Source organism: Natrix helvetica (assembly GCF_964273705.1).
Source record: "Natrix helvetica genome assembly, chromosome: Z".
NCBI classification, from domain to species: domain Eukaryota; kingdom Metazoa; phylum Chordata; class Lepidosauria; order Squamata; family Natricidae; genus Natrix; species Natrix helvetica.
In genome coordinates, this window is record NC_138554.1 from 112904543 (window position 1) to 112930262 (window position 25720).

Sequence of the window (25720 nt, forward strand, 5' to 3'; positions counted from 1 at the left end):
ATTCCTCCCTCCCTCCCCCCTTTCACTCCCATCCTCCCCTCAACTCTTTTTTTGTATCAGTCAGCTGATTTTTGTATCTGGAAAGCCTGTATCTAAACTAAGAAATATTTACTATAGTTTATTTTAAGTATTTAAAGTAGAGATGGTAGGATTTTGTACAAGCAGACTAAGCATCTTAGGAATTGAGGTCCTACAATATGTTAATAAGATGCAGATTAGAAAGTCTTCCTTAAAATCAGTGGCGGCGGCCTACCAGTTCAGACTGGTTCGGACAAACTCATAGTGGTTTGCTGGCCTGGGTCGCTGGAACCGGCAGCGACCTAGGCCTGCCATGCCCCCAAACCGGTTCCCTGAGCGGTGACATAGGTGCTCCCATTTTTTTGCTGCTGCACATGCACAGAGCAATTTTTATTGTACTATGCATGTGCGCATACCACGCGCGGTGTGACCATGAGCAAACCAGCAGTAGTGATTGCCGGAACCAACCCCTGCTTAAAATCATTTAAATTTGGCCACAAAGGCAAGAATTAAATAATGTGTGAATGTCATATTATAGTATTTATTTATTTAAAAAGTTAATAGGGAGGGAAACAGAACTTTTAGTTACTAATTAGGACTTTTTAATACTTTTAGTTACTAATAATTAGGGCTAGTACTCTTTAATATCTTTATCAATGATTTGGATGAATAGATAGATGGGGAACTCAGTAAATCTGCATATGACACCAAGCTGGCAGGAATAGCCAACACTCCACAAGATAGGCTTAAGATTCAGAAGGATCTTCACTATCTACAAAATTAAATTAAATAGTAAGATTCTATATATAGGGCAAGAAAAACCAAATTAACACTTATAGCAGAGGTGGTACTGGCTCAATAGTAGTAACTGTGAGAGGGATTTTGAAGTCCTGTGGACAATAACACAAATATGAGCCAGCAGTGTGCTGCAGCTGTCAAAAAAGCCAACACAGTTCTTGGCTGCATTAACAGAGGGATAGACTCAAGATCATGTGAAGTGTTATTACCAATTTATAATGCCTTGGTAAGGCCACATTTGGAATACCGTATCCAGTTTTGGTTGCCACGATGCAAAAAAGATGTTGAGACTCTAAAAAGAGTGCAGAGAAGAATTGCAAAGATATTTAGGGATTGGAAACATAAAGAACGATTGCTGGAATTGGTATGATTAGTTTAATGAAAAGAAGGACTAGGGGTGACATGATAGAAGTGTTCCAATAATTAAGGGGTTGATACAAAGAAGAAGATGATCAAGCTATTCTCCAAAGCACCTGAAGGCAGGACAAGAAGCAATGGGTGGAAACTAATCAAGGGGAGAAGCAACTTAGAACTAAGGAGAAATTTCTTGACAGTTAGAACAATTAATCAATGAAAAAACTTGCCTCCAGAAGTTGTGGATGTTCCAACACTGGAAGTTTTAAGAAGAGATTGGACAACCATTTGACTGAAATGGTATAGAGTTTCCTGCCTGAGCAAGTGGTTGGATTAGAAATCCTCCAAGGTCCCTTCAACACTGTTATTCTGATTCTAAAGTTCTGTATAAAAATTTACCAAGTAGCTTAAGTGGTCTAAGCTATTTTAGGACACTCAAAAGTTTATAGTACCACTGAGTGAATGGAGTTTGTTACAGTTTCATGAATCAAACGAGGACTGTGAAAACTTCTAGACTGAAATGAATCATGAGTTTTATGAGGTTTTCATTTATTTAATAAATTATTTAATATTTCTCCCAATGGTGTTTTCTATAACCTAAAGTGAGAAACATTTTACCCAATCAGATGTAATTACTACATGGTTGCTGATTAGGAACTTCATAAGCAATTTTCTTCTCTCGTGTCTTCTACTACATATTCCACACTGACACATTTGTACAAGGTTTTTGTCAATCCTTATGTTCACCACGATGGCATCGCTCATCAAATAAAATGATGGATATATGCAACATATAACAAAAAAACACATCAGCCATAGCATAATTTGTGCCATTTAGCAACAACGAAGTAAAATCTAAAATGCTTTAAAGTTTCTATGATGAGCTCCAATTGCCTCTTGATGAAAATTAAGAGAAACGTTTCAGGAAATGTGAGACAGGTATTCTGTTGCACAATTCTGATATAAATAAGAATATGTTACGGTTTCTTGTCTAAGGGCAGATGATAAAATATGGTGCCTTGATGCTAAATTTAATATTGAATTCAGGTTCTAATCACTTTGAAATGCGCTGTTTTGGGCTCACACATATCCTATGTGTTTTGGGCTCACATCCTATGAAGCATTTTAAGTAGTGCTATAACCTAAAGGAATGCTCTTTTAATGCAAGGCTTTATATACTATGCATTCTAGTAGATAGTTTAAAAAATGGAGTTTCTGTGCTGATTTAGTTATGGAAAACTAAAATATCTCCTAAATTTCACATAATGGAATAGATCCTTCCCCACTCAACCAAATGTTTTCTAGAAATTGTATATTTATTTTATTTTATTTGTTTAATAAAGGTACTTTACAAGAAATCATTAGGTGCTGGTATAACAGTAGCAGAGACTCCTGTGACTGAACATGTAAAGAAAAATCAGAAAAATATTAGCACAGTAAGTTTAACATTGTGCTTTGCATAAATAGTAAAAGTTGTAGCAGTGATGTTATTATTATTCTGTGCTGTGAAATAAAATAGGGCAATAGAATCAGAGATCCAAAATACAGATATTTTTGTATACCCATTTTTAAAATTCTGTAATAATTTGGTGCAGAGAAATCTCTTCTCAATACTGCTATTCTGAAATGACTTTTCTAAATTTTCTAATTTTCTTGTAAGTATGAGTAGCACTACTTTCTTATAATTTTGCTTTTATTATGTTCCTCCTGATTTTGAAGAACGTTTGATCATTTTGCAATTTTTAATAATAATTTTCTGATTTTTACATGTCAGCCTCTGTCATGAATGATGAAATTATGATGCAATCATTATGCACTTTCTATGTTCTAAATATTTTAGAAAGAAAATTACTTTTGAATACATTTTTCTTCTAGGAACTTTTATTTTGAACAGTATAAACTTTCACCGAGTTGTAGTTACAATACTTTTATCTTCAGGTGAATTAGATTTATGTTAGCAATATTTATGTATGTTCCTATTTTCCTTCTCTCCTCAAATAGTGAAACAGAGAGAAAGCAATCTTTTTATCCTTTAGTATGCAGTATTAATAATCTTGAAACAAACTGAGAAAAGGGAATTTAACTATCAAATGTTATTTAATGCAATGCACTACTTCACATAGTTCAATCACAGGTTATATGTGTTTTAATCATTAATTATTAGGTGTGCTATAAAGAGCAGCTTGGTAAAGGTACTTCAGTGAGTGTCACTCCTGAAATGGAAAGAGTCAAGAAGAATCAAGAAATTATCAGTTCGGCAAGTCCTGTCGTTTGTCTCTTGTTTCTTTTGGTTGTTTTGCATTAATACATTTATCTGTTTGATCAAGAATGGATTCTTCTTTTTGAAATTTTAAAATGACTACAGAAAGATATATTCATCCATATGGCCTAATGACTGTCATTAATTAGGTGGGAACAGTTGTGCATTTTTTGAAACTCCATTTTAATAATACCATTAGTTCTTTGAAGTTTAAATAATCTTTCTTTATAACATCCATTAGCTATTCAAATGTTATGAATTGTTACTTATCGGATCATTGATATTCAGGTTTTGAATGGACATATTATTGCAATCCTGCTGATGATAATAACAATATTATTTTCAAAGGTTAACTGTGGTCAAAATATTTTTGTGTAATGATGTATTTTACAGGTCAAGTACAGCAGAGATCAACAGCAAATGAAAGGTAGACCTAGCGTGATTCTAGACACACCCGAGTTAAGGCATGTCAAAGAAACACAAAACATCATCTCAATGGTAGGGTAGATTCTTCACATAAGTAGTATGTTCTAAGGAACAATATTGTGTTGTACTCTGAATTAACAAACAAAGCTTTGCACACACAACTGAAGTGAGAATTGATTTCTTCTTACACGGTGGTTGATGGAATGGAATTGCTAACAATGTAATTTCCCCCCATAATACTAATAAAATGATTTATCTAATAATGCACTGAGTGGCTTTTTAAACACATGTCACATGGTGTTTTTCTTTCCACATCCCGAAGCTTAACAGGAGAGGATGACACACACTGCCTTGTGCCTGTGCATGTTAGAAGTTCATGTGTGCAAGTGAAATTCTGAATGTGGTTATTGAAATTGTTTTGCAAAGTTATGTATATGGATTGTGCAGAATACGTTATGATCTTGGAAAAGGGTTAAAAAAGTAGAGGTGACTCTCCTTATTTGTGGTTCTATTCTAGTATATCAAACAAATAAATAACAAAATCATGAGAAATAAGATCTTCACTCTACAGGAATTGGAGGTTGGGTTTGGGAGACTATGGTCATTCTCTCTTCCTCTCACAAACTTTATCACTTTTTCTCCCCTACTTATTCTGTGGCAAAACACCTATACGTGCTCTTCTTTCTCCTCACTTGGTTGTGGCAAATCTTGTTGATCACTACTGTTGAAAAATTTCACACTGTGACTAGTCTGTGTTAGCATCCAGTGGTTCAAGTGAAAGACATCTCTATTAATATTGGGAGGGAGGGAGACTTTGCTGCTGCAAAGAAGCCATATGAAATTTTGTGACTCGCTGTTTAAGTAGGATCCAGGAAGAGCAAACATAGGAATATTGAATAGATCCCCTAACTCTTATAAATGTTCTTTATGCATGCATAAAACCCTTTGATCATGTTTTTCAATCTGTAAAGTAATAGAAAATAAGGTCCAAATTGCAATAGGCTGAAACTTTTTACATTTTTATCAAAGACTGATATCTACGGTTCAGTCATAGATAGGCATAACTGCAGATATCAAGAGTTACCTGTATACAGACTCTGTAATAACTGGGTTAACTTTGGTAATTTGTTGATTAACATGAAGCACTATTTGAAATTAAGCCAGTTTAGTATCAACACACCGCCCCGAGTTCCTTTTTGGGAGAGGGGGCGGTTTAGAAATCCAAGAAATAAAAATAAAATAAAATGAGAATGTAATTGGTTGTGACTAATGATGCAATTACTTAAAATATTCCCTTAAAGATCAGCACCGAAACTGACATATGCTATAGCCATAAAGGCATATACTGGCAATGAAGAATTGCATGTTGATGATTCACCACTTGTATAATATGCAAGAAAATGGGATGGCTGATGGAATAATATCTGCCAAGTGAATCAGTTATCTCTTTCTTTTGTACTCTCTATAGTCTCCATTACTGACTTACTGGAGCCAATTTGAGGAGAATTCAGGGAAGAAAAACAAGAAGAACATCTTTCTGCATGATACCAATTCTTTATATTGTTGAATACAATCCAATGGCAATGCCCAATAATTATTTACTGTTCTTAATACTTGAAACTCAGACAATATACATATTTTTCTCCAGGTCAAATATCATGAAGATTTTGAGAAGACAAAAGGCAGAGGGTTCACTCCAGTAGTGGATGACCCTGTAACTGAACGGGTGAGAAGGAATACTCAAGTGGTTAGTGATGCGGCATACAAAGGTGTTCACCCACACATAGTTGAAATGGACAGGAGACCTGGAATAATTGTGGGTAAGTCAATTCTATAACTTTACTGAATCATAAACCTGTGTGGCCATCTCTAATTATATATATATTTTATGATAAGATGTGGTGGAATATAGTTTGTAGGTAGAAGGACTGCATTCCCAAGAAGCAAAAGACAGAGAAGTTTAGATAGTTTGAGTAGGTGGGAAATTGCCAGAACAGCTCATCCCTATGAGTTCTATGAGTCTCTGATTAATGGTGTAAGTAGTTTGCTTTAGCTTGGCAAGGTCTCTATCTGTGGGTGAGGAACAATAAAGGAAATTGCTTAGAAGAATATGTATGACTGTCTTGGTTTTTGAGCCAGACATCAAATAATTATTAGTATAATTGAAATGCTATTGATGCTTGCAGTTACGTGCTTTTGTGTTATATCAAATTTATTTATCATATTAGAATAATAGCTCAATGGGGATTATCAGACAATAATTGTTTCCCAGCAAAATGCTAATTGCAGTGCCCTCTAAAGTAATAAGAATATTAATTAACCCAATAGTGAAATAAATTTTAATCTATCTTTAAATTGCTTGACAAGAGCTTTATTTTTGAAAAAAAGGCATAATACAAGAAGTATTTAAACTGTTAATGTGAAAGGCCAATATTAAAACTTGTAACTATTTTAATAATGAAAGTAATCACAGAACAAATTGCCATTTGACATTTTTTTATAGATCAATACGAAATGAATTAAGTTCTACCATTTCAGTGTCTTGTAAGACAAGCATTTTATTGTTATAAAGTATTATTTTACTTGGTAAGAATAATAGTTTGTCTGTATACCCTGATGAAAATAAAATGTATTAATTTATTTTGCATGTTACTAGTTTAAAACTCTATTCAGAGTATTTGAACAGTGTCAGATTATATTTAGCTAACACTGAATTGCCAAGTAGTGAATAGCTGAATAAGTTAGCAGTCCAATGTTTCTATAAAATACTGGATTAAGGAAAACTGCTTTAGAGACCAGTGAATTAGATGCAAACTTTTTTCAATGTCTGTATTGTCATATTCAATGTCTTTTTACACTTTCACTGTATGAATTTTTCATATGTAAGCATCTTGCAGGTTTTATTTTGGGGGCCTTGCCTCATTTGCCAATGAAAATCAGTTTGACATTTTTTTTCTGAAACATTAAAAATCATTTGTAACAAACTCTTATAAAACAGCAAATAAAATCAATAAATTTATAGATAAATGTGAAATAATGGTTTGCAACATGTCTTTTATGACTGGGGTACCATCATGGAAACAACTGTGTCCTCAGATACCTTGCCAATTGGCATTTAAGAACAGGTAGGTTTGAGGCTCACAAAATATTACTGCAACTTGGCTGTCAGCAGAGATGGCTTCAAATTATCATAGCACTTGTTAGAATAAAGCTTCATTGGGTACCATTGAGAAGGTAAGAAAATGAAGACCTGGATGGGGTTATGGCTAAGCATTGTTTTGCATTGTTTCTGAATTTGGATTGCGGAACATAAACAATGTGTTTATAAGAATGTGAAAGTTTCATAGTAATTTTCTCCAGACAATATGAATTAATTCTCAAAAACAATAGAAGCAAAAACATATAATTTCCATGCAGTATAATTTGTTTAGATATAGTTTATAAATTTAGATACACTTTTATGCTTTTATGTTACAGAATTGCACCAAGGAAGGAAACAAACATGGGTAAAATTCTGAATTATTACAGGGAGCAAATTATTTTGAAAAAGATGGTTGCTTCTAGACCAGACATGTCAAACTCAAGGCCTGCGGGCGAGATCTGGCCTGTGATGTGTTTAGGTCTGTTTCACAAGCAGACTAGTAGGAGGAGGTGATTGAGTAGTTACCTGCCCGCTTCATCGGGTATCTTGTCAGTGGCAATAGCACCCACTGCCTGAAAGCGAGAGAGTGGTGAGTGAAGGAAAGGAAGGAAAGAGAAAGGACGGGAGGGGCTTGGATCATGTGTGTAGTGGGAGAATGAGCTGAAAAAGTGGTAGCATCACACAGGGCTGGGGGAAAGTGAGCTGGAGCTGCAGTGTTGCTGGGGTTCTGCTGAGGTTCTGGGATCAGCACATGTGGCTCCAGCTGATCGGTACTTGTAGAAGCCTTGGCTGGCAGCTGGCAGCAGCAAACAGCCTTGAGGAAAGGAGTCAGTTGGAGCTGTAAGTCTGCCAGGGCTCAGCGGAGACCCCAAAATCAGTGCATAAAGCTCCAGTTGATGAGCATTCCATGCAAAGACCAGATGGGCAGCATCAGCCACATGGATGGAACAGTGGCTGATGCTGGAGCTCTGCCTGAGCCCCAGAGAATGACGTGCCCAGAACAGAGAAAAAGATGAGGAGGCAGGGAGAGATGATAGGAGATAAAAGAAGGAGATTTTAACGGGAAAAGGAGAGGAGTGAGAGGAACAGAAGGTGAGAGGGAGGAGAGCAGAGGCTTCTAAGGGGCAAACTTGAGTGAGAGAAGAGTGAGTGAAAGGGAGGAAAGCAAAGGAATCAACAAAGGAGTAGAGGCTGTGGAAGGAAACCCCAGCAGGCAGTGCAAGAGAAAGAGGAGAGAGAGAGAGAGAGAGAGAAAGAGAGAGAGAGAGAGAGAGGGGAAGAAGAGCCAACCAGCCACCTGAATACCATCCCATCATGTGACCTGCCTGTTGGGAGAGACTTATACCTCAGACTCACAGCATCCTACTGAGACTTAGCTATAATGTCCTCCTGAACTAATATGATACATAGTCTTACATTAAACTGGCCCTTTGAATTCAATACTGATGCGACCCTAAATGAAATTGAGTTTGACACCCCTGTTCTAGATTGAAATGAAAACTTGTTACTATTTTGACTACAAACAAAATATGAATCTACATGTGAAACTTAAAAAATTAGAATATCGTGCAAAAGTTAATTTATTTCAGTAATGCAACTTAAAAAGTGAAACTAATATATGAGATAAGACTCATTACATGCAAAGCAAGATAGTTCAAGCCATGATTTGTCATAATAGTGATGACAAATAGTTTTGTGTTCCAAGGCAAGGAGTAAAAGACGGCTGCTAGACGTTAATCTTTATTTAAAAACAACAGTAACTGACTAAGCCAAGATACACAATCCCCGGCTGACAGCAATTTATACAAACGCCGTCAGTCGGGGAACCAATAGGGTAATCAGGATTCTCCCGCCGGATGTATGGGCCAATAAAAGGAAGATCTACGCGCGCCACCTACTGGTGGATCGGCTCAGTACACAACACCCCTTTCCCCTGGTTCGCGCAGACGTAGTCCCGTAAATACCCAGGACACTGGCGCACACGCAGAGATCTTCGCAGGGGAGGAGTGGCTGTGGTTGACGTAGGAGGATGGCTCGGTCCAGAAGGCAGGCGGAGCTGTTCCAGAGGCCCCACCCCGGGATGTGCACCAAAGTTACGAGATAAGTCTGCAGATCTAAACGTGGTGGGGGACACAGGTTCGGAGCTAGCTGCATTGTTGTCATTGGGCCGGCAGGCGGCGTCGCTAGGGCCTAGTCTACTCGGAGTTGATGGTCTATCCGGAGACCCATCGTCAGTTCGCCGCCGCAGCTGATCTATGTGGTGCCGCCACATTCGTCCGTCGCCGAGTAGGACCCTGTAAGAGCAGGGCCCCGTTATGTCCGCAATACTTCCGGGTACCCACTTCGGATCACCCGCGAAGTTCCGTGCAAAAACCCTCTCACCCACCCAAAAAGCCCTAGGAGGGGGAGAGGTAGGAAGAGGGGAAGAGGAATACAGAGGGTGTAAACGGTCCAGGGTGGTCCGGATTTTCCTGCCTTAGAGGAGTTCAGCAGGACTTTTGCCTGTGAGGGGGCACGGGGTGGAATGCTGGGAACGCAGATAGGTAGTAATCCGGGAGGATAAAGGAAGATTAACCATGCGGGCAAGTGATTCCTTGGCGGAACGCACAGCGCGTTCAGCCAGGCCATTCCCCGCAGGGTGAAAGGGAGCGACTGGGGCATGGCGAATACCCAAAACTGCAAGGAATTGTTGGAATTCCTGGGAAGTGAACTGGGGGCTATTGTCTGAGACAATGACGTCCGGCAACCCATGGGTGTTGAACAGTGAATTAAGGATGCGGATAGTGGCCGCGGAGGTGGTAGAGGGCATAGGAAAAAGTTCCACCCACTTAGACCAGGCATCTATAACAAGGAAAAAGGAAGTGCCTGCGAGGGGGCCCATGAAATCTACATGGAGGCGGCTCCACGGAGCCCTAGGATGTTCCCACTCACGAGCAGGGGCGGAGGGAGGGGCGGGACGGACCTGTTGGCATGGGGTGCAGCGCTGCACCCAAGCCGTAATGTCTGCATCCATGGAGGGCCACCAGACATACCCCCTGCCCAGGGATTTCATCCGGACTATGCCTGGGTGCCCTTCATGGAGGCGTGCAAGCACAGACTGGCGCAAACGGTCAGGAATGACCACGCGATGGCCCCATAGGAGGCAACCCTGAAGCGCGGAGAGCTCTGTGCGGCGCCAGTAAAAGGGGAGAAGACAGGGTTCGACAGAGGAGGGAGGCCATCCCCTGCGAACATAGTTAAGGACAGCAGAAATGGTGGAATCAGAGAGAGAGGACAGGGCTATATCGGAGGCGGTAATGGGCAGATGGAGTTCGTCCAGGAGGTGGATGGACTCGATGGGAGCTGGGTCGGAAAGAAGCAGGGGAAGCGGGCAGCGGCTAAGAGCGTCCGCGTGGCCCATGTGGTGGCCGGGCTTATGAATGAGGGAATAATTGTAAGCAGAGAGGAATTCCGCCCAGCGCGACATGCGAGGGGAGAGGATGGGAGGAGTAGGGCGATCCCCTGCGAGGATGCCCAAAAGAGGCTTGTGATCCGTAAGGAGGGAGAAAGGACGGCAGTAGAGATAGTGGTGGAAATGTTTTACCCCCGCAACGGCGGCCAGCGCCTCTTTGTCCAGCTGGCTGTAATTTCGCTCAGGCTTGGACAAAGTGCGGGAGTAAAAGGCAATAGGGGCTTCCGAGCCATCAGGGTAAGCGTGGCTCAGAACAGCCCCGACGCCGAAGGGGGAGGCGTCGCAAGCAAGGAGCAGAGGAAGGAACTGATCATATTGTACCAGGACAGGTGGGCGTGTGAGAGATTCCTTGACAGCCGCGAGCGCCTGCGCTTTGCGGCTAGTCCATGTCCAGGCGGCAGAGCTATCTAAAAGCGTATGGAGAGGCTCTGTGAGGGAAGCTTTATGAAGAATGAAAGAGGAATAGAAGTTGAGGAGGCCAAGAAAGGCCTGCAACTCAACCTTGTTAAAGGGAGTGGGGGCGGAGAGAATGGCGTCTATTTTGGAGGGGGAGGGATGGACGCCATGCTGGTCAATGAGGAAACCTAAGAATTCAACAGAGGGAACGGCAAGCTGGCATTTGGAGGGCTTAAGGCGGAGGCCAGCTTTATGGAAATGCTGTAGGACGGAGCGAAGGACTTTGGCGAGTCCTGATCGATCCTGAGCAGCGATCAGGACATTGTCGAAGTAGGGAGTGATTCCAGGGATCCCATGGAGCAACCGCTCCATGAGACTTTGAAATATGCCAGGAGCAACACTAATGCCAAACTGGAGCCTTTTGCATTTAAAAGCGCCGCGGTGGGTCACGATTGTTTGCGCAAGCGCCGTGGCGTCGTCAACAGGGAGCTGCTGATATGCTTGCGCAAGGTCCAATTTAGCAAAAATCTTGCCCTGGCCGAGTGTGTGCAGGACGTGTTGCACAACTGGAACAGGATAGGGATGGGCTTGAAGGGCCTTATTGACAGTTGACTTAAAGTCCGCGCAGATCCTTACGGATCCGTCGGACTTCAAGGGGACTACTATAGGAGTCTCCCACGAAGAAAAGTCCACAGGTTGAAGCACCCCCTGGGCAAGAAGCTTATCAATTTCAGCGTCTACCTTTGCCCTTAAGGCAAAAGGCAGACGTCGGGCTTTGAGACGGATAGGAGCAACAGTAGGATCAAGGTTGAGGGAAATAGGAGAGCCCGTATAGCAGCCCAGAGAAGAAGAGAAAACATCAGAAAATTCAGAAAGAAGGGAAGAAAGGTCATCCCCAAAGGAAGAAGAACACCGGGTGGAGTGGATCCCCGAAACAAATAGACCGAGAGCACGGAACCAGTCCATCCCTAGTAGAGAAGCTAGGTTTTTTTTTACAATTAATAGTGGCAGACGCCCATTGAAAGAACCGTAGGTAACAGTAGGCGTCGCGCAACCCAGCAGCGGAATTGGGTTGCCCTGGTAGTCTCGAAGACGGCAGCAGGCAGGAGTTAGGTCACGTGTTCGGACGTTAGGCAGAAGAGAAGAGAAGGTGCTCCAGGACATGATAGAACGGGCAGATCCGGTGTCCAGTTCCATGGAGCACGGGCTGCCTTCGATCTGAAGTGAGAGATGGATCTTACCACGTTCTCCCTGGGAGGAGGAGGAAGCGTCGACGACCCATTCCGGACAAGAGTCATCGATGTCACTTAGGGAGAAAAATTTTTGGCGCCTGGCAGGGAGAGGCGGCGGCGCTGGCCGGTAGATAGAAGGCACCTTAGCAGGACGGGAACCAGGAACGGTAGAGCGGCAAACATTTGCTAAATGGCCCCGTTTACCGCACTTTCGGCACACAGCAGTGCGGAAACGGCAGGCTGAGCGCAAATGGTGGCCGCCGCAGCTGAGGCAATTCCGTGTATCTTTATGGCTCAAAGATTGCAGGCGGTCAATCGCCAAATCTAAGTCAGTTTGAAAAGAGTTAGAGGCGACAAGCTGGTTGGTGGCTGAAGAAATAGCTGGAGGAAAACGCCTCTGGTCAGGAGTGGATTGACCTGCCATTTCATAAGCGCGAGCCTCATTGACAGCATTCTTCAACGTGAGGTCCGAGCGGGAGAGAATGCGCCGGTGGAGATTAACATCCTTTAAACCATAGATGAATTGCTCGAGGAGTGCTTCGTCTAGGTCAGCGAATTCACAAGTAATAGCGGCAGCTCTAAGCGCGGCTACGTACTGACTTATAGATTGTCCATCTCGTTGAACGCAGTGGCGAAAGTCTTGGCGCCTGGCAAAACGTGAGGGCGCTGGCTCATAGTGCTTTTAAGTTTTGCCATGAGGAGCTCCCATGGCATGGTATGAACAGGGGTGGGGGCAGATAGTGCCCTTGCCGTGGCAAACATTTCTGGGCCACAGTAATTCAAGAAAATACCCCTCTTACGTTCAAGCGAGAGATTCAGCAGGTCATGGGCTTGAAGAAAACATTCAAACCGTTCCATAAACGCCTCCCAGGATTCGGCCTCAATGCGGAATGAAGCGAAGAAAGCTGTATTAGCCATAGTTCTTTTGGTGTGAGGTTCAGGTTCGCTCACCTTCGTCGCCAGTTTTGTGTTCCAAGGCAAGGAGTAAAAGACGGCTGCTAGACGTTAATCTTTATTTAAAAACAACAGTAACTGACTAAGCCAAGATACACAATCCCCGGCTGACAGCAATTTATACAAACACCGTCAGTCGGGGAACCAATAGGGTAATCAGGATTCTCCCGCCGGATGTATGGGCCAATAAAAGGAAGGTCTACGCGCGCCACCTACTGGTGGATCGGCTCAGTACACAACATTATGGCGTACAGCTCATGAAAACCCCAAATCCATCATCTCAGAAAATTAGAATATTATATGCAATCAATAAAACAAGGATTGTACATAGAATAATATCGGACCTCTGAAAAGTATAAGTATGCATATGTACTTGGTTTGGGCCCCTTTTGCAGCATTTACTGCCTCAGTGTGGGCAGCTGGAAAATGAAGTCAGCATCCCCATAAAACTTGTCTGCAGAAGGAAGCATGAAGTGCTCCAAAATCTCCTGGTAGACAGCTGCGTTGACCCTGGTCTTAATGAAGCACAGTGGTCCAAAGTCCTCTTTTCTGATGAGAGCAACTTTTGCATCTCATTTGGAAATGAAGGACCCAGACTATGGAGGAAGAATAGAGAGGCCAATCAAGCACAGTAATCCCACGGTCATTGAACCAGTTTTTGGTGCTTTTGGCAAAAGTTGTTCTCATCAGAAAAGAGGACTTTGGACCAAGGAGCAACAGGACTTTGGACCAGTGTGCTTCATTAAGACCAGGGTTAACGCAGCCGTCTACCAGGAGATTTTGGAGCACTTTATGCTTCCTTCCGCAGACAAGCTTTATGGGGATGCTGACTTCATTTTCCAACTGCCCACACTGCCAAAAGCACCAAAACCTGGTTCAATGACTGTGGGATTACTGTGCTTGATTGGCCAGCAAACTCGCCTGACCTGAACCCCATAGGGAATCTATGGGGCATTGCCAAGAGAAAGATGAGAGACATGAGACCGAACAATGCAGAAGAGCTGAAGGCCGCTATTGAAGCATCCTGGTCTTCCATAACACCTCAGCAGTGCACAGGCTGATAGCTTCCATGCTACGCTGCATTGAGGCAGTAATTGCTACAAAAGGGGCCCAAACCAAGGACTGAGTACATATGCATGCTTACTTTTCAGAGGTCCGATATTGTTCTATGTACAATCCTTGTTTTATTGATTGCTTGTAATATTCTAATTTTCTAAGCTGGTGGATTTGGGTTTTCATGAGCTGTACGCCATAATCATCACAATTATGACAAATCACGGCTTGAACTATCTTGCTTTGCATGTAATGAGTCTTATCTCATATATTAGTTTCACCTTTTAAGTTGCATTACTGAAATAAATGAACTTTTGCACGATATTCTAATTTTTTGTGTTTCGCTTGTACTCCTATGGCTAGAGTAATGTAAATAAAGCAGTTTTCATACAAACAATTAGATAAAATCACTATAAACAGGAAATTTGATACTGAAGATTGTTTCCCAGCTCTATTTGAAAATAACTTCAGACTGTGTTGACTCCTATAATAATGTCTTTTGATAATTAGAAAGAGTATGTTTCAGCTACAGCAGGATAGCCATTGTCTTTCTAATAATAGAGCAGCTAAATTTTCTCCTTGACTTTTTTTTACCTACTGTCCTGTTGTTTCTTTTTGGGGGAAAGATCTCAAAGTTTGGCGCACAGATCCTGGCTCCATCTTCGACCTTGATCCTTTGGAAGATAATATTCAGTCTAAGAGTCTACATGTGCTTTTGGGTATTGTTTGATTATGGTTTTCTGCATTGGTTTGCTATAGTCCTGGAAGTAAAATTGACGTAGTAAATTGCACTTGTGTGAAAATAACAGCATACTACTATTATTTTTTCTAGGGCTGCATGAATATGAATATGGTTATTTCATATGAAATTTCACTTAGTCAGAACTAATTCACTTTCATTTAGTGAGACTGATTAGAGATGATGTCAGATGTAGACCAACTCATTCGGTTGGCACCAGGTTGTAAAAAAAAAAAAAAGGACTGTTGGGATTTAATCTGCTGCCCGGCTTCTGTAGCAATATGAAACTATTTACAGAATGTATGATTCTATAAGGGCTTTTGTGCCATTGTTCCACATCACCCTGCTTGATTCACGAAGTTTTATTGGGATTCACATGGGTGATGTTTTCTATTTACTATATGTTTTCTATTTTCATGTTTCCTGTGCCTATTTTAATCTTTTTTCTGGTCAGAAAAAAGCCATATGAAAGAAAAAGAGGAGGGGGCCAAAGTATTTTTTTGACTAATAGCACTAAGTGACAAAGTTTCACTTTAATGTTTAGGTATCTGTGTTCAAATCGTGTGCTTTGTTCCTAAGTGAATGGAAGCTAACAAACCTAAACCTCTAGTTCAGGGATATCAAACACAAGGCCAGCAGTGCCGTCCTGGAAAATGTAAGGGGCCACCCCCTGTTGCTTTGGCCCAGTTTATCCAATGCGAAGAGGAAACATTTTCCAGCAGTTTAGGGAGTGGCATCATGTCCGCCCACCCTCTCCCTCGAGATCAACCATACCCTGATGCATAGCCCTAACTCTAACCCTCAATGAAATTGAGTTTTACACCCCTGCTCTAATTGCTTACACATAACAGCAGTTGTTTATAGTGTCAAAGTAAGTGAATATGGAATATTATAAACTGTAAATGTATTAGTAAGGCCACAAAAGATGAATTGTTAGACCTACAATCAGCCTTTCAAAGATAATTCCATAGGCGAACAAAAAGAACAGCACCTCTATTTCTATAGTTCCCACCTTACTTGATTTAAATGAGCTATAAAACTTGGTTTTTTTTTCTTTTGGCCTTGGATAGCATGTGATTGAATGGTTTTAAGTTAGGCGATAGAAGATTCTTTTTTTAAAATTTGCTCTTCCTGGTGAATTCTGTCCCTTATAAGCAACTGCACAAGCCTTAATACACAGGTTTCTACTTAAAGTATTTGTGTGTGTGTGTGGTTGTGTGTGTGTGAGAGAGAGAGAGAATATAGTTGATTTGTTCAAAATGGTGTTTGATTGTGTTTATTTATATTTTAGTATTTTTAAAATAAAAGGTCCCCTTTAATTTTTTTTTACAATACTATTTATTGCAGTATTGCATTTTCCTTATAGAAAAAGCAAGACGTAGCCAATGCCATTTGAATTCTACCAGTACTTCTGGCGTTGGAGATGACAAATCAGATGATTCTATATTTTCTTACTCCAGTGAGGCAACAAGACTATCTAATGAAGGAGGAGGTATACGGAAGTATCCACTCTTAACTATCACTGTGTGCTCATTCTTTTCACATCTTAAGAATTAACTCAGCAATCTTCACTTACCCAATGAACTGACAATTGCATTAGACAAAGACTTTTTTGTTAATCTTAGATCTGGTGTGATGATATCTACCTATTGTCTTTATATACACTTTTATGATGATATCTACCTATTGTCTTTATATACACTTTTAAAACTTTGGTGGCTTTCAAGTACAGTTATAGATTGTTCACTACTGATTTGGGTTCGCTACCTTATGTTATTTAATTGCCTATATCAATAAGTAGAATTATCGATTGAATTTGAAATCATTCACAGAATAATGGAGTTTGCCATTGGTATTTATACCATTACCAAGTTTACTTAGTTAATTTATGGTACAAACCAATGGTGAAATTCATTTTTTTAATTACCAGTTCTATGGGTGTGGCTTGGTAGGCATGACAGGGGAAGGATACTGCAAAATCTCCATTTCCACCCCATTCCAGGGGAAGGATACTGCAAAATCTCCATTCCCACCCCATTCTGGGGCCAGCTGGAGGTGGTATTTGCCAGTTCTCCAAACTACTCAAAATTTCTGCTACCTCTTCTCCAGAACCTGTCAGAACTTGCTGAATGTCACCCCTGGTACAAACATACTTACTTGAACACATTTGAACATTTATGCATATTTTAAGCAAACCTTTGCAGCTGTAAAATCTAGAAATGAACCCAAAAAAGTAAACTGATAAGTACATTCTGCAGCTACTAGAGTATTCTATGTCTATTTGTAACTTTCAGATAAAACATTAGCAAATGTCTACATATACAGGTAGTCCTTGACTTATGACAACAATTAGGACCAAAATTTCAATTGTTAAACAAGGTAGATTTTAAATGAGTCATGCCTTGATTTTATGACTTTTTTGGCCATGTATGTTAAGCAAATAATTGTAGTTATTTAGGGAATCACACAGTTATTAAGTGAATTGTCAGAGGTTGATTGGAAGATCAGAAAGGGCAATCACAGGATTACCTATGGTAAGCTGGGTAGCCAATAACTTTTATAAAAAATACATTAAAAAATATCAAAGTTCAACAAAGCCACCCAAAGTGACAGAGATTTTGCTTTTTAAATGTGCTTCTCTGCATCAACAGATTATAAGAGCAAATCCAGAAAGCATGCACAGAGCAAAAGTCAACAAAGTAACCAAAACAATCAAGTAGCCCTTGTATTTAACTATTTTATCAATATTTCTATATCAAGTACAATATTGCACGCAAACATACCCTTCCTTTAATTATCTAGACTACATGCAACATGCATAATAGCAATAGCACTTAGATTTATATGCTGCTTCACAGTGCTTTACAGCTCTCTCTAAGCAGTTTACAGAGTCAACATATTGCTCCCAACAATCTAGATCCCCATTTTACTGACCTTGGAAGGATGGAAGGCTGAGTCAACCTTGAGCTGGAGAGACTCAAACTACCAAACTGCTGGCAGCCACACTCAACAGAGGTAGTCTGCAGTACTACATTCTGATAATTTTTTGAAAAAGCAATAACAAAGTAGGTAATCTCGAAGCAGTCTTTGTATTTTATTGCCAGTTTCTTCTCCTTTCCCATATCATCCCATCTAGTCTAAACTAGCAGTAGTTGCAGTAGTCAAACTGGCTTGACTGAAAAAAGTAAAAACAAGAACAACAACAAGAAGAAGCCAACACAAACTAATAAAAACAAAAAGAAATGCTACATTTGAAACAGTCAGAAACAACTGAAGCAGTGATGAAATACAATTTTTTTTACTACTGGTTCTGTGAGTGTGGACTTGGTGGGTGTGACTTGGTGGGCGTGGTAGGGCAAGGATACTGCAAAATCTCCATTCCCACCTCGTTCCAGGGCAAGAATACTGCAAAATCTCCATTCCCACTCACTCTGGGGCCAGCCAGAGGCGGCATTTGCTGGTTCTCCAAACTATTCAAAATTTCCACTATCGGTTCTCCGAACTACACAAAATTTACGCTACCAGAACCTGTCACAAGTTGCTGGATTTCATCCCTGAACTGAAGTAACTACCAGTAAGACTTATTCTAACGTCCTACTTTATTCAGATCTCCAGGATAGGAGTGCTTCAAGATCACAACAATTTGAGATGAATGTACTTTGCATATTCCTCCTCACAGTATTTTGGTTGGACTGCATTCATCTGAATGAATGGATACAATCATGGTTGAAATGATGTTATCATACTATTGTTGCAGGATGATAGAGCTCCTATATTTTTATTTTTACGTTTGCGTGTTCCTGAAGAACCATTATTCCCAGGGCTCCCCCCAATCAGACTTTTGAACATTCTCTCAAACTTTCTCCCATAGGCAAAGCTGTTCCCTCAGGCCTGACTTTAATTCTTTCTGTAGCCTTATGCACAAAGATGTTGTAAAATGTCTGTTTTGAAAGAAGCCTATTGCAAAAGTGAAGCATTTTTTTTCAGACATGGAGCTACTATATGAACTAAGAATAGGGCATGTCAAATTCTAAATGCCTCTCCTTGAAACCTGAGATATTATTTAATTTATCTCCTGCCTTTCTTTCAAGAGGTAATGGAATTAGCCATAGCCCTTCCTCTTTCCCCCCTTCTGGATAACTTTATAAAATAGATAAGGTGACTGATTCATGGTCACTCATTGAAATTATTTTAATCATTACATCACACTAGATCTTTGAGTCTGGCCCAGATGCATCACATGGTTCCTCCCAAGATAGATAGTCCTCAACTTAGAACTGTAACAGACCCTGCACATCATGGTCATACGTCCTGATGTTCATAAAATGGATTGATCCACTTAATGACTGCCACATTTTTGTGGCAGTCAGTAAGTTGATCACCATGCTTGTTAAGTGAGTCTGTGGTCATTAAGTAAACAACACAGTTGTTTTCTATGGGCAGCATTTTGCTGAAAACCAATGGACTCATTGGCTAAAGAAGGGGGGGGAGGCATTCCAGCATGGGTCAAGCTGTCAGAGGAAATTAAAGAAATCGGGCTATTGATGCATTTATCTGATCATCTGTTTTATGATGGTTCATATGACCATGGGACTGCAAATTACCATAAATGCTAACCCTTGAACTTTGTTCATGTGACCATGGGGTGGGGAACTTGACTTTGAATCCAGGTCATAAGCAACCCAAAAATAGGTCTATTGTAATTGTGCTATGTGGCCAGTCATAAGTCAAGGATTACTCACATGCTTCTTTATTTTGTCAACCACAGATTTAGCCTCTCCAATTCTGCACCGAAGAGGCAACTGAGACATTTCAATCCATTAGCCAAGATAACAAAAATAAAATATTAGTAATAATAAAGTCATCTTCAAGTTGACTTGTCTTGACATCAAAGTGGCTGCTCTTGCTTTCTTCTGTTATGTTCTTTTGGATTTCTGAGATTTTTCTGATCTTCCATCCAGGTGGCAACTAGATTTGGACTTGCTTATCTTCCTAGGTGTTGCCACCTGTTTGTCAGATTATTATTATTACCCCTAAGCTTACATTGAAAAGTTGAATAAAAATTCTGAGATAGATTTTACGTGGCTATACATTTACATATTTTGAATTGATAGTTTAACTTTCTCTTTTCTGTTAATGTATTTATGGGATTAGTGATATGTATGAACAAAAAAGTGTCCCAGCTCAGTGAATCAAGCCTGCCAGTGTTCAAAATGAAGCCATATTTCCATAAATGAATATACATGTGATACTAATAAGTATGCATATTGTTGTTTGTCTGAGCTTTAAAGTGGGTTTTGCATTACCTTTAAATATGTCTATGAAATATTCATTACCATGTTCTGTTCTGCTTGATTGTATTTCCAGATCATTTAAACGATGCTTTACCATCTCCATTTTCAGTTTTAGAATGGAATAACTTTAATACTCCTATTAGTAGCAGACAGCTGTGTGTGTTTTTTTATTTGTAATGTATATTTTTATGTTTGGATTTGTGAGTCTTTTACTACAGTATTTTTCTTTGTAAAAAAAAATCAAGTGTTAAAATGGAAATGTACTAATCAATAAAAGTTCTTTTCAGCCTTAACACATTTAGTTAGGCTGAAAAGAACTTTTCTTGCTTAGTACATTTCTTTTTGTACTGCAGTTGGCAAGAACAGTCAAATCACCATAGTTCCAAAGTAAGAAATCTGAGAAAAGCACTCGTACATTTTAGATTAATTTAGCATATTTCCTAACACAGAGTCCTCAATTTTTCAAATGTATAGTCCAAGAATACGTATTATTTCCATTCAGAACTGAATTTTATGAAGCATCTATGTTTTAAATAAAAGGCACATGGAAAGCAAGGATTTTGAGAAGCATTTCTTACTACAAACTAATACAAAAAAGCTGAAGAACTGAACTGGGGGAAAAACTGTGCTTATCTGAAATATCTTATCCGATGTTTTGGCTAGCTAGCAGGTAATATGGTTGACAGTAAAACAATATCCCAAAGATATTGTCTGCACCAATCAATCAATCAATCAATCAATCAATCAATCAATCAATCAATCATCCTTGGTATAAAATAAATAAAACTAATACGAAACAAAATCTAGTAACAAGAATGGCAAAAGTCAGTCAGAACTGAAAATCACATGAATCTGATTGCACAAAATGGGAGTAGCTCAAGGGTTTGCTTCTGAGTGGCCACCAACTGGTCTTCAGAGAGTGGAGTAGTGGTGAATTTGGATGGGTGGGGGGTTGTAACTTTCCTTCCTGTTCATCTGGATTCATGCAGAATCTAAATGTGCCAAATTATTTTGGACTTTAGAGTGCATAATTGTATTTGGAAATAAACTGATAATATGAGAGTAAGTCTTTAGCTTTGCTTCAACTGCATCTACCTCAATCTAGTAGAAAGGGGCATAGATGTGGTAATCAATGAATTGATCCAAAAAGTGCTTTTAAATTCTTTTTGTATACACAGAAATATTAAACTGTTATGCCTGAAGAGGTCCTCTTGATGATTAAGGGAAACGTTGCACTATAATATCTGTCAGGCCGTAACAATGTGCATTGATTATGTGCCATCAAGTCAATGTTGAATCTTGGTGGCCACGGAATTTTCTCTATGACAATTTGTCCTAAACTAATTTTTCAGATCTTCCAGTGGTGGAGTCATTGCTACTTTGCTGCTGGTTTCCTTTTCATCTCTTTCCTTTTGCCTTTCCCAGGATTAGAGTTTGCTATAGAAAGCCTGATATTTACATGATGTGTCTGAAGTAGGACAATTTCAGTCTGGTCATTTGTGCTTTGTGTGAGAACTCTAGATTTATTGTTCATTGATCCATTTGTTTGTTTTCTTGGCTGTCCATATTATGCGCAGGAATCTTCTCCACCACCAAAGTTCAAAAATACTCTTCCTATCCTGCTTCTTCAAAGTCCAACTTTCACGTCATTATAACCTTACAAAAACTGCCATAACTTGCATTATTCTGATCATTGTGGGTTTAAATACATTGTGGGTGCCTGGATGACAATCTATATATATAGCCCCTTAACACTGGACATTTTAAAGAAGATGTTGGATATCCATTTGTCTGAAGTGGTGTAGGTTTTCCTGCCTAAGCAGGGGGTTGGTCTAGAAGATCTTCAAGATCCCTTCCAACTCTTGTTATTCTATATTCTAATTACCATGATAGAAGATTGGTGGGATGCTAATGAAATAAATAATTAAAAATGGTATTTTCTTATGCTTATAAAGATAAATTCAGGCAGTATTTTCATTTCAAGATTAATCAGGGCATCTGGAAGGAAGAAAATAACATAGGGTTTCTTAATTTATCTAATTTACAACCTGTCACTAACTATCTAAAATTAATGTTTTAGTCCAGTGTTTCTCAACCCCGACAACTTTAAGACATGTGGACTTCCACTGTCACAATTCCCCAGCCAGATGCTTGAGAAATTTTGGGAATTGAAGATTACTTAATTTAGAGTTGTCAATGTTGAGAAATAATGGATTATACAGTATACAGGCTATGGATGTAGGACTAAAAGTAGTAGTTGCTCCACAGCTTTGTACAAGCAGTATGTATTATATGATAGAGCAGTTAAATTTATTGCTTAACTTATCATCTCATATCATCTAATCCCAGCAAAGCATTATTTATGCTAAACCTAGTCTCCATTATGCACACAACCATTCTTTAAAAAAAGCATTTGAGTGATTCTCTTTTTTGTTTTAGATTTTTTTTATCTTTTACCGCTCAGGCTTCTAGTCAATAAATAGGTTATTTATTTTTAAAAAATTGTTGTAAGTATGATTTTTTTCAATTTTATTTTATTTTATTTATTTTATTTCATTTTGAAATAAAATTTCAATTTTATTGGCGCCCCAAAGTGAGGAGGAGTAATATGTTCCCACTGAGTTGGAAGTGGACAGTGCTAAAGTAATCTACTTGGGTATGAATAATGTGTAATATGAATGATTTACCAATGTAATTGAGCTCAGAATTACAATCATAAATCATGGTGATTGTTAAGTGGGTCACCATGTCACTGTGTCCAATTTTGGGATCTTTTTTTGAAATTCCTGAATATTACTTTAAAACATGTGTCATTGTATGCCATTTCCTTTATCAGTGTAAAAAAAAAGAGTATAGGAATATAATCCTGAAAATTTGTTCTTCCCTTGCATCTAGATTTGTGCCTGTCTTTCTATGCATGCACGCATGGATAATACTGTTTCCAAAGCACCTATTTTATTGTTTAAGATAAATATTTATAACACAAAAGTTTTAGCAACTTATATCAGTTCCTACTAACAAGGCAGTTTCTGTGATTTTTTTTAAATCCGGAAAGCAAATTGCCATTCAATTATCTTGGCATGAAATAGTAATCTAGTTTTATTTATTTCCCATTCAGCCCCTGTACTTCCTGGGGCCTACCAACAAAATCAGCCCCAAGGATATGGTTACATGCACCAGACTAGTGTGTCATCTATGAGATCAATGCATTCAATGCATTCACAGCCACATTCAGCTAGCTTGGTAAGTATTAAATCAAAATATATTTAAATAGATTTTTCTATATTTGATACTTTAAAAAGTTGCCAGAATGCAAATTTCAAATTAAGTAAGAAGAGTTTTCTTATTACATTCGTGTCTACAAGAATGAAATAAAAAAGTCAAGATGGCCATTTGATCACATGATTGTGCCTGCCATCTTGACATTTTTTGACTACAATTATGGCCATCCCTATATGATTACAGATTTTTTCTTTGAAATACATTGTACATAAAGAAAATGTTTGCAGATTAATTCAGCCAGCAATTGTAGTTACATAAAATTTTTGGGTGGATTGTTTGTATATGGATATATGCTTATAGAAATTGTCACATTAACTGATCCAATAGCTGCCTTCCAATGGAATTTGTTTAATGGACTTTCCTCTATTGTCTTTTAACAGAGAACTTATAGAGCTATGTATGACTATAGTGCCCAAGATGAAGATGAAGTTTCCTTCAGAGATGGTGACTACATCATCAATGTACAACCAATTGATGATGGTTGGATGTATGGTACAGTTCAAAGAACTGGGAAAACTGGAATGCTTCCAGCAAATTACATTGAGTTTGTTAATTAGTTCAGCATTAACTCTTATGAGCATTTTGATTTATCTATAATCTTTTTAAACAAAGTATTTTTAAAACCACAACTTTATGATTTCCCTGTTAGTGTAACAATCTGTGATCTATACTAAAGTCAACATATAGCCCTGTAGGGAATCTAGGAATGCTGAGCTCTGAAAGCATGATACTTAAAATGATTTATAAAAATACACTGATGGTGGAACTTGATTAATTTTGGTTAGCTCCCAAATAGAATACTGCCTTTACAGTAGGTTGTGTTTCTCCTTTGAATTATAAGTATAAAGCAACTGATATTTTTTTATTGTGTGACTTTGAAATTGTAAGAGGTATAGCTTGCTGTTGAGGTTTGCGTTATTAAAAAAAACAAGTGCATCGAATCAATGTTTTTGTTGTAATGAATGACATGATCAAAAGTTGCTTACTATTGCTTTGCATACCATGTCCTTAATGATGAAAGGTTCCTATTACCTATAGTTGTCTAATCTATTGTCTTTACTCTGAAGTTCTCGTTTGTTCTTTTTCTGCTTAGACTAGCCAAAGCACTAGTTGACATGACTGCTGAATCATTAACTGTATAAGTCTTTTGGAGCAGTTGAGACAAATTCACAATGCTCTTGTTAAATTCTGTGTTTTCTGTTGTGTTAATACCATATAGTTTTTATATAAAAACCATTATTTAAAACATCTTTCAAATTATATCAATATCTAACATTTTCTGCTATCACAATGGGAGTTTTCAGTGGAAGCGACTACAGGTAGTCCTCAACTTATGACTGTTCATTTAATGATAGTTCATAGTTAATGATGGACTCAGAAAAAGTGGCTTACAATTCCTCCTTGAAATTATAACCATTGAATGCTAAGTCACATGATGGCAATTTAGATGCTTGGCAACTGGCAATGGCTCTTATTTATGACAGTTGCAGTAACTTGCAGTCATATGATTGCAATTTCTGACCCTCACAGCTGACTTCTAACAAGCAAAGTCAATTGGGGAAGCTGGATTGGGCCAAGTCACACGATGAGTTATTTAATGTCCATATTGTTAGCATTCTGGTCCTAATTGTGGTCATAAGTTGAGGACAACCTGTATACTTTATTTGCAACAGTGTAATGGATTGGTAATAGATTTTAGTTAAAACATGAATGTAAGCTTAGATTTGAATTTAGTGAATCAGCAGGATTCTTCCCACCAACTTAATTTGAAAAAGGTAGATTTTCAGTAGACATCCATTCTTCCTTGGCAATATCCATTTCTGGTTGGTATAGGTGGGCTTTTCATCAAATGAATGAAGTTTTATTTGCTTTGGAGGTTTCTCTGAGCAAAGCCTGGGACCACATGGCATATAATGTGGAAACAAAATCCTACTGTTTGAGTAATTTTAAAACTCAAACCATATTTTTCCCCAAATTCAATCTTAGTCGAGCCATTCCTATACCCATCCTCTGCATAGCAACAACCTATGTTTTAAGGTTAAAGTAAAGTATAAGTGAGGCTGTTTATATAGCACTCTGCATGAAAGATAAGAGGCTGGCAGCATTCAGTATCCTATTTGTAGCTTCCAAAAAAAGAATAGATGGTATAAATTTTTAAAAAGCAACACTAGTACAAATAGTCCTCGAGTTACTAATATAGTGGCGCATACCAATTATATTCATAATCTGAGGATTCGTAGGAGTGAATTACATAACTTGACCACAATCACTTTTTGCTTTTGCCCAACATTCACTAATTGAATGCACAGGTCATTAAGTGC

General features: G+C 38.9%; 1 protein-coding gene across 8 annotated transcripts in view; it reads left to right on the plus strand.

The window, feature by feature from the left end:
• Positions 1–24340, plus strand: part of NEBL (nebulette) — a 182281-nt gene extending 157941 nt beyond the window's left edge. For 6 of the 8 annotated variants that reach the window (XM_081971688.1, XM_081971689.1, XM_081971691.1 and 3 more), the window contains 2 exons: positions 2514–2606; positions 3335–3846. In XM_081971688.1, coding sequence (XP_081827814.1) covers positions 2514–2606; positions 3335–3475 — 234 coding nt within the window. In that variant the 3' untranslated portion in view covers positions 3476–3846. Of the gene's footprint in view, positions 1–2513; positions 2607–3334; positions 3847–5504; positions 5677–14710; positions 14804–16189; positions 16316–23235; positions 23361–23779 lie in introns of those variants that run through there. The other 2 variants (XM_081971694.1, XM_081971695.1) reach the window with 2 other exon arrangements.
• The last annotated feature ends 1380 nt before the right edge of the window (positions 24341–25720 follow it).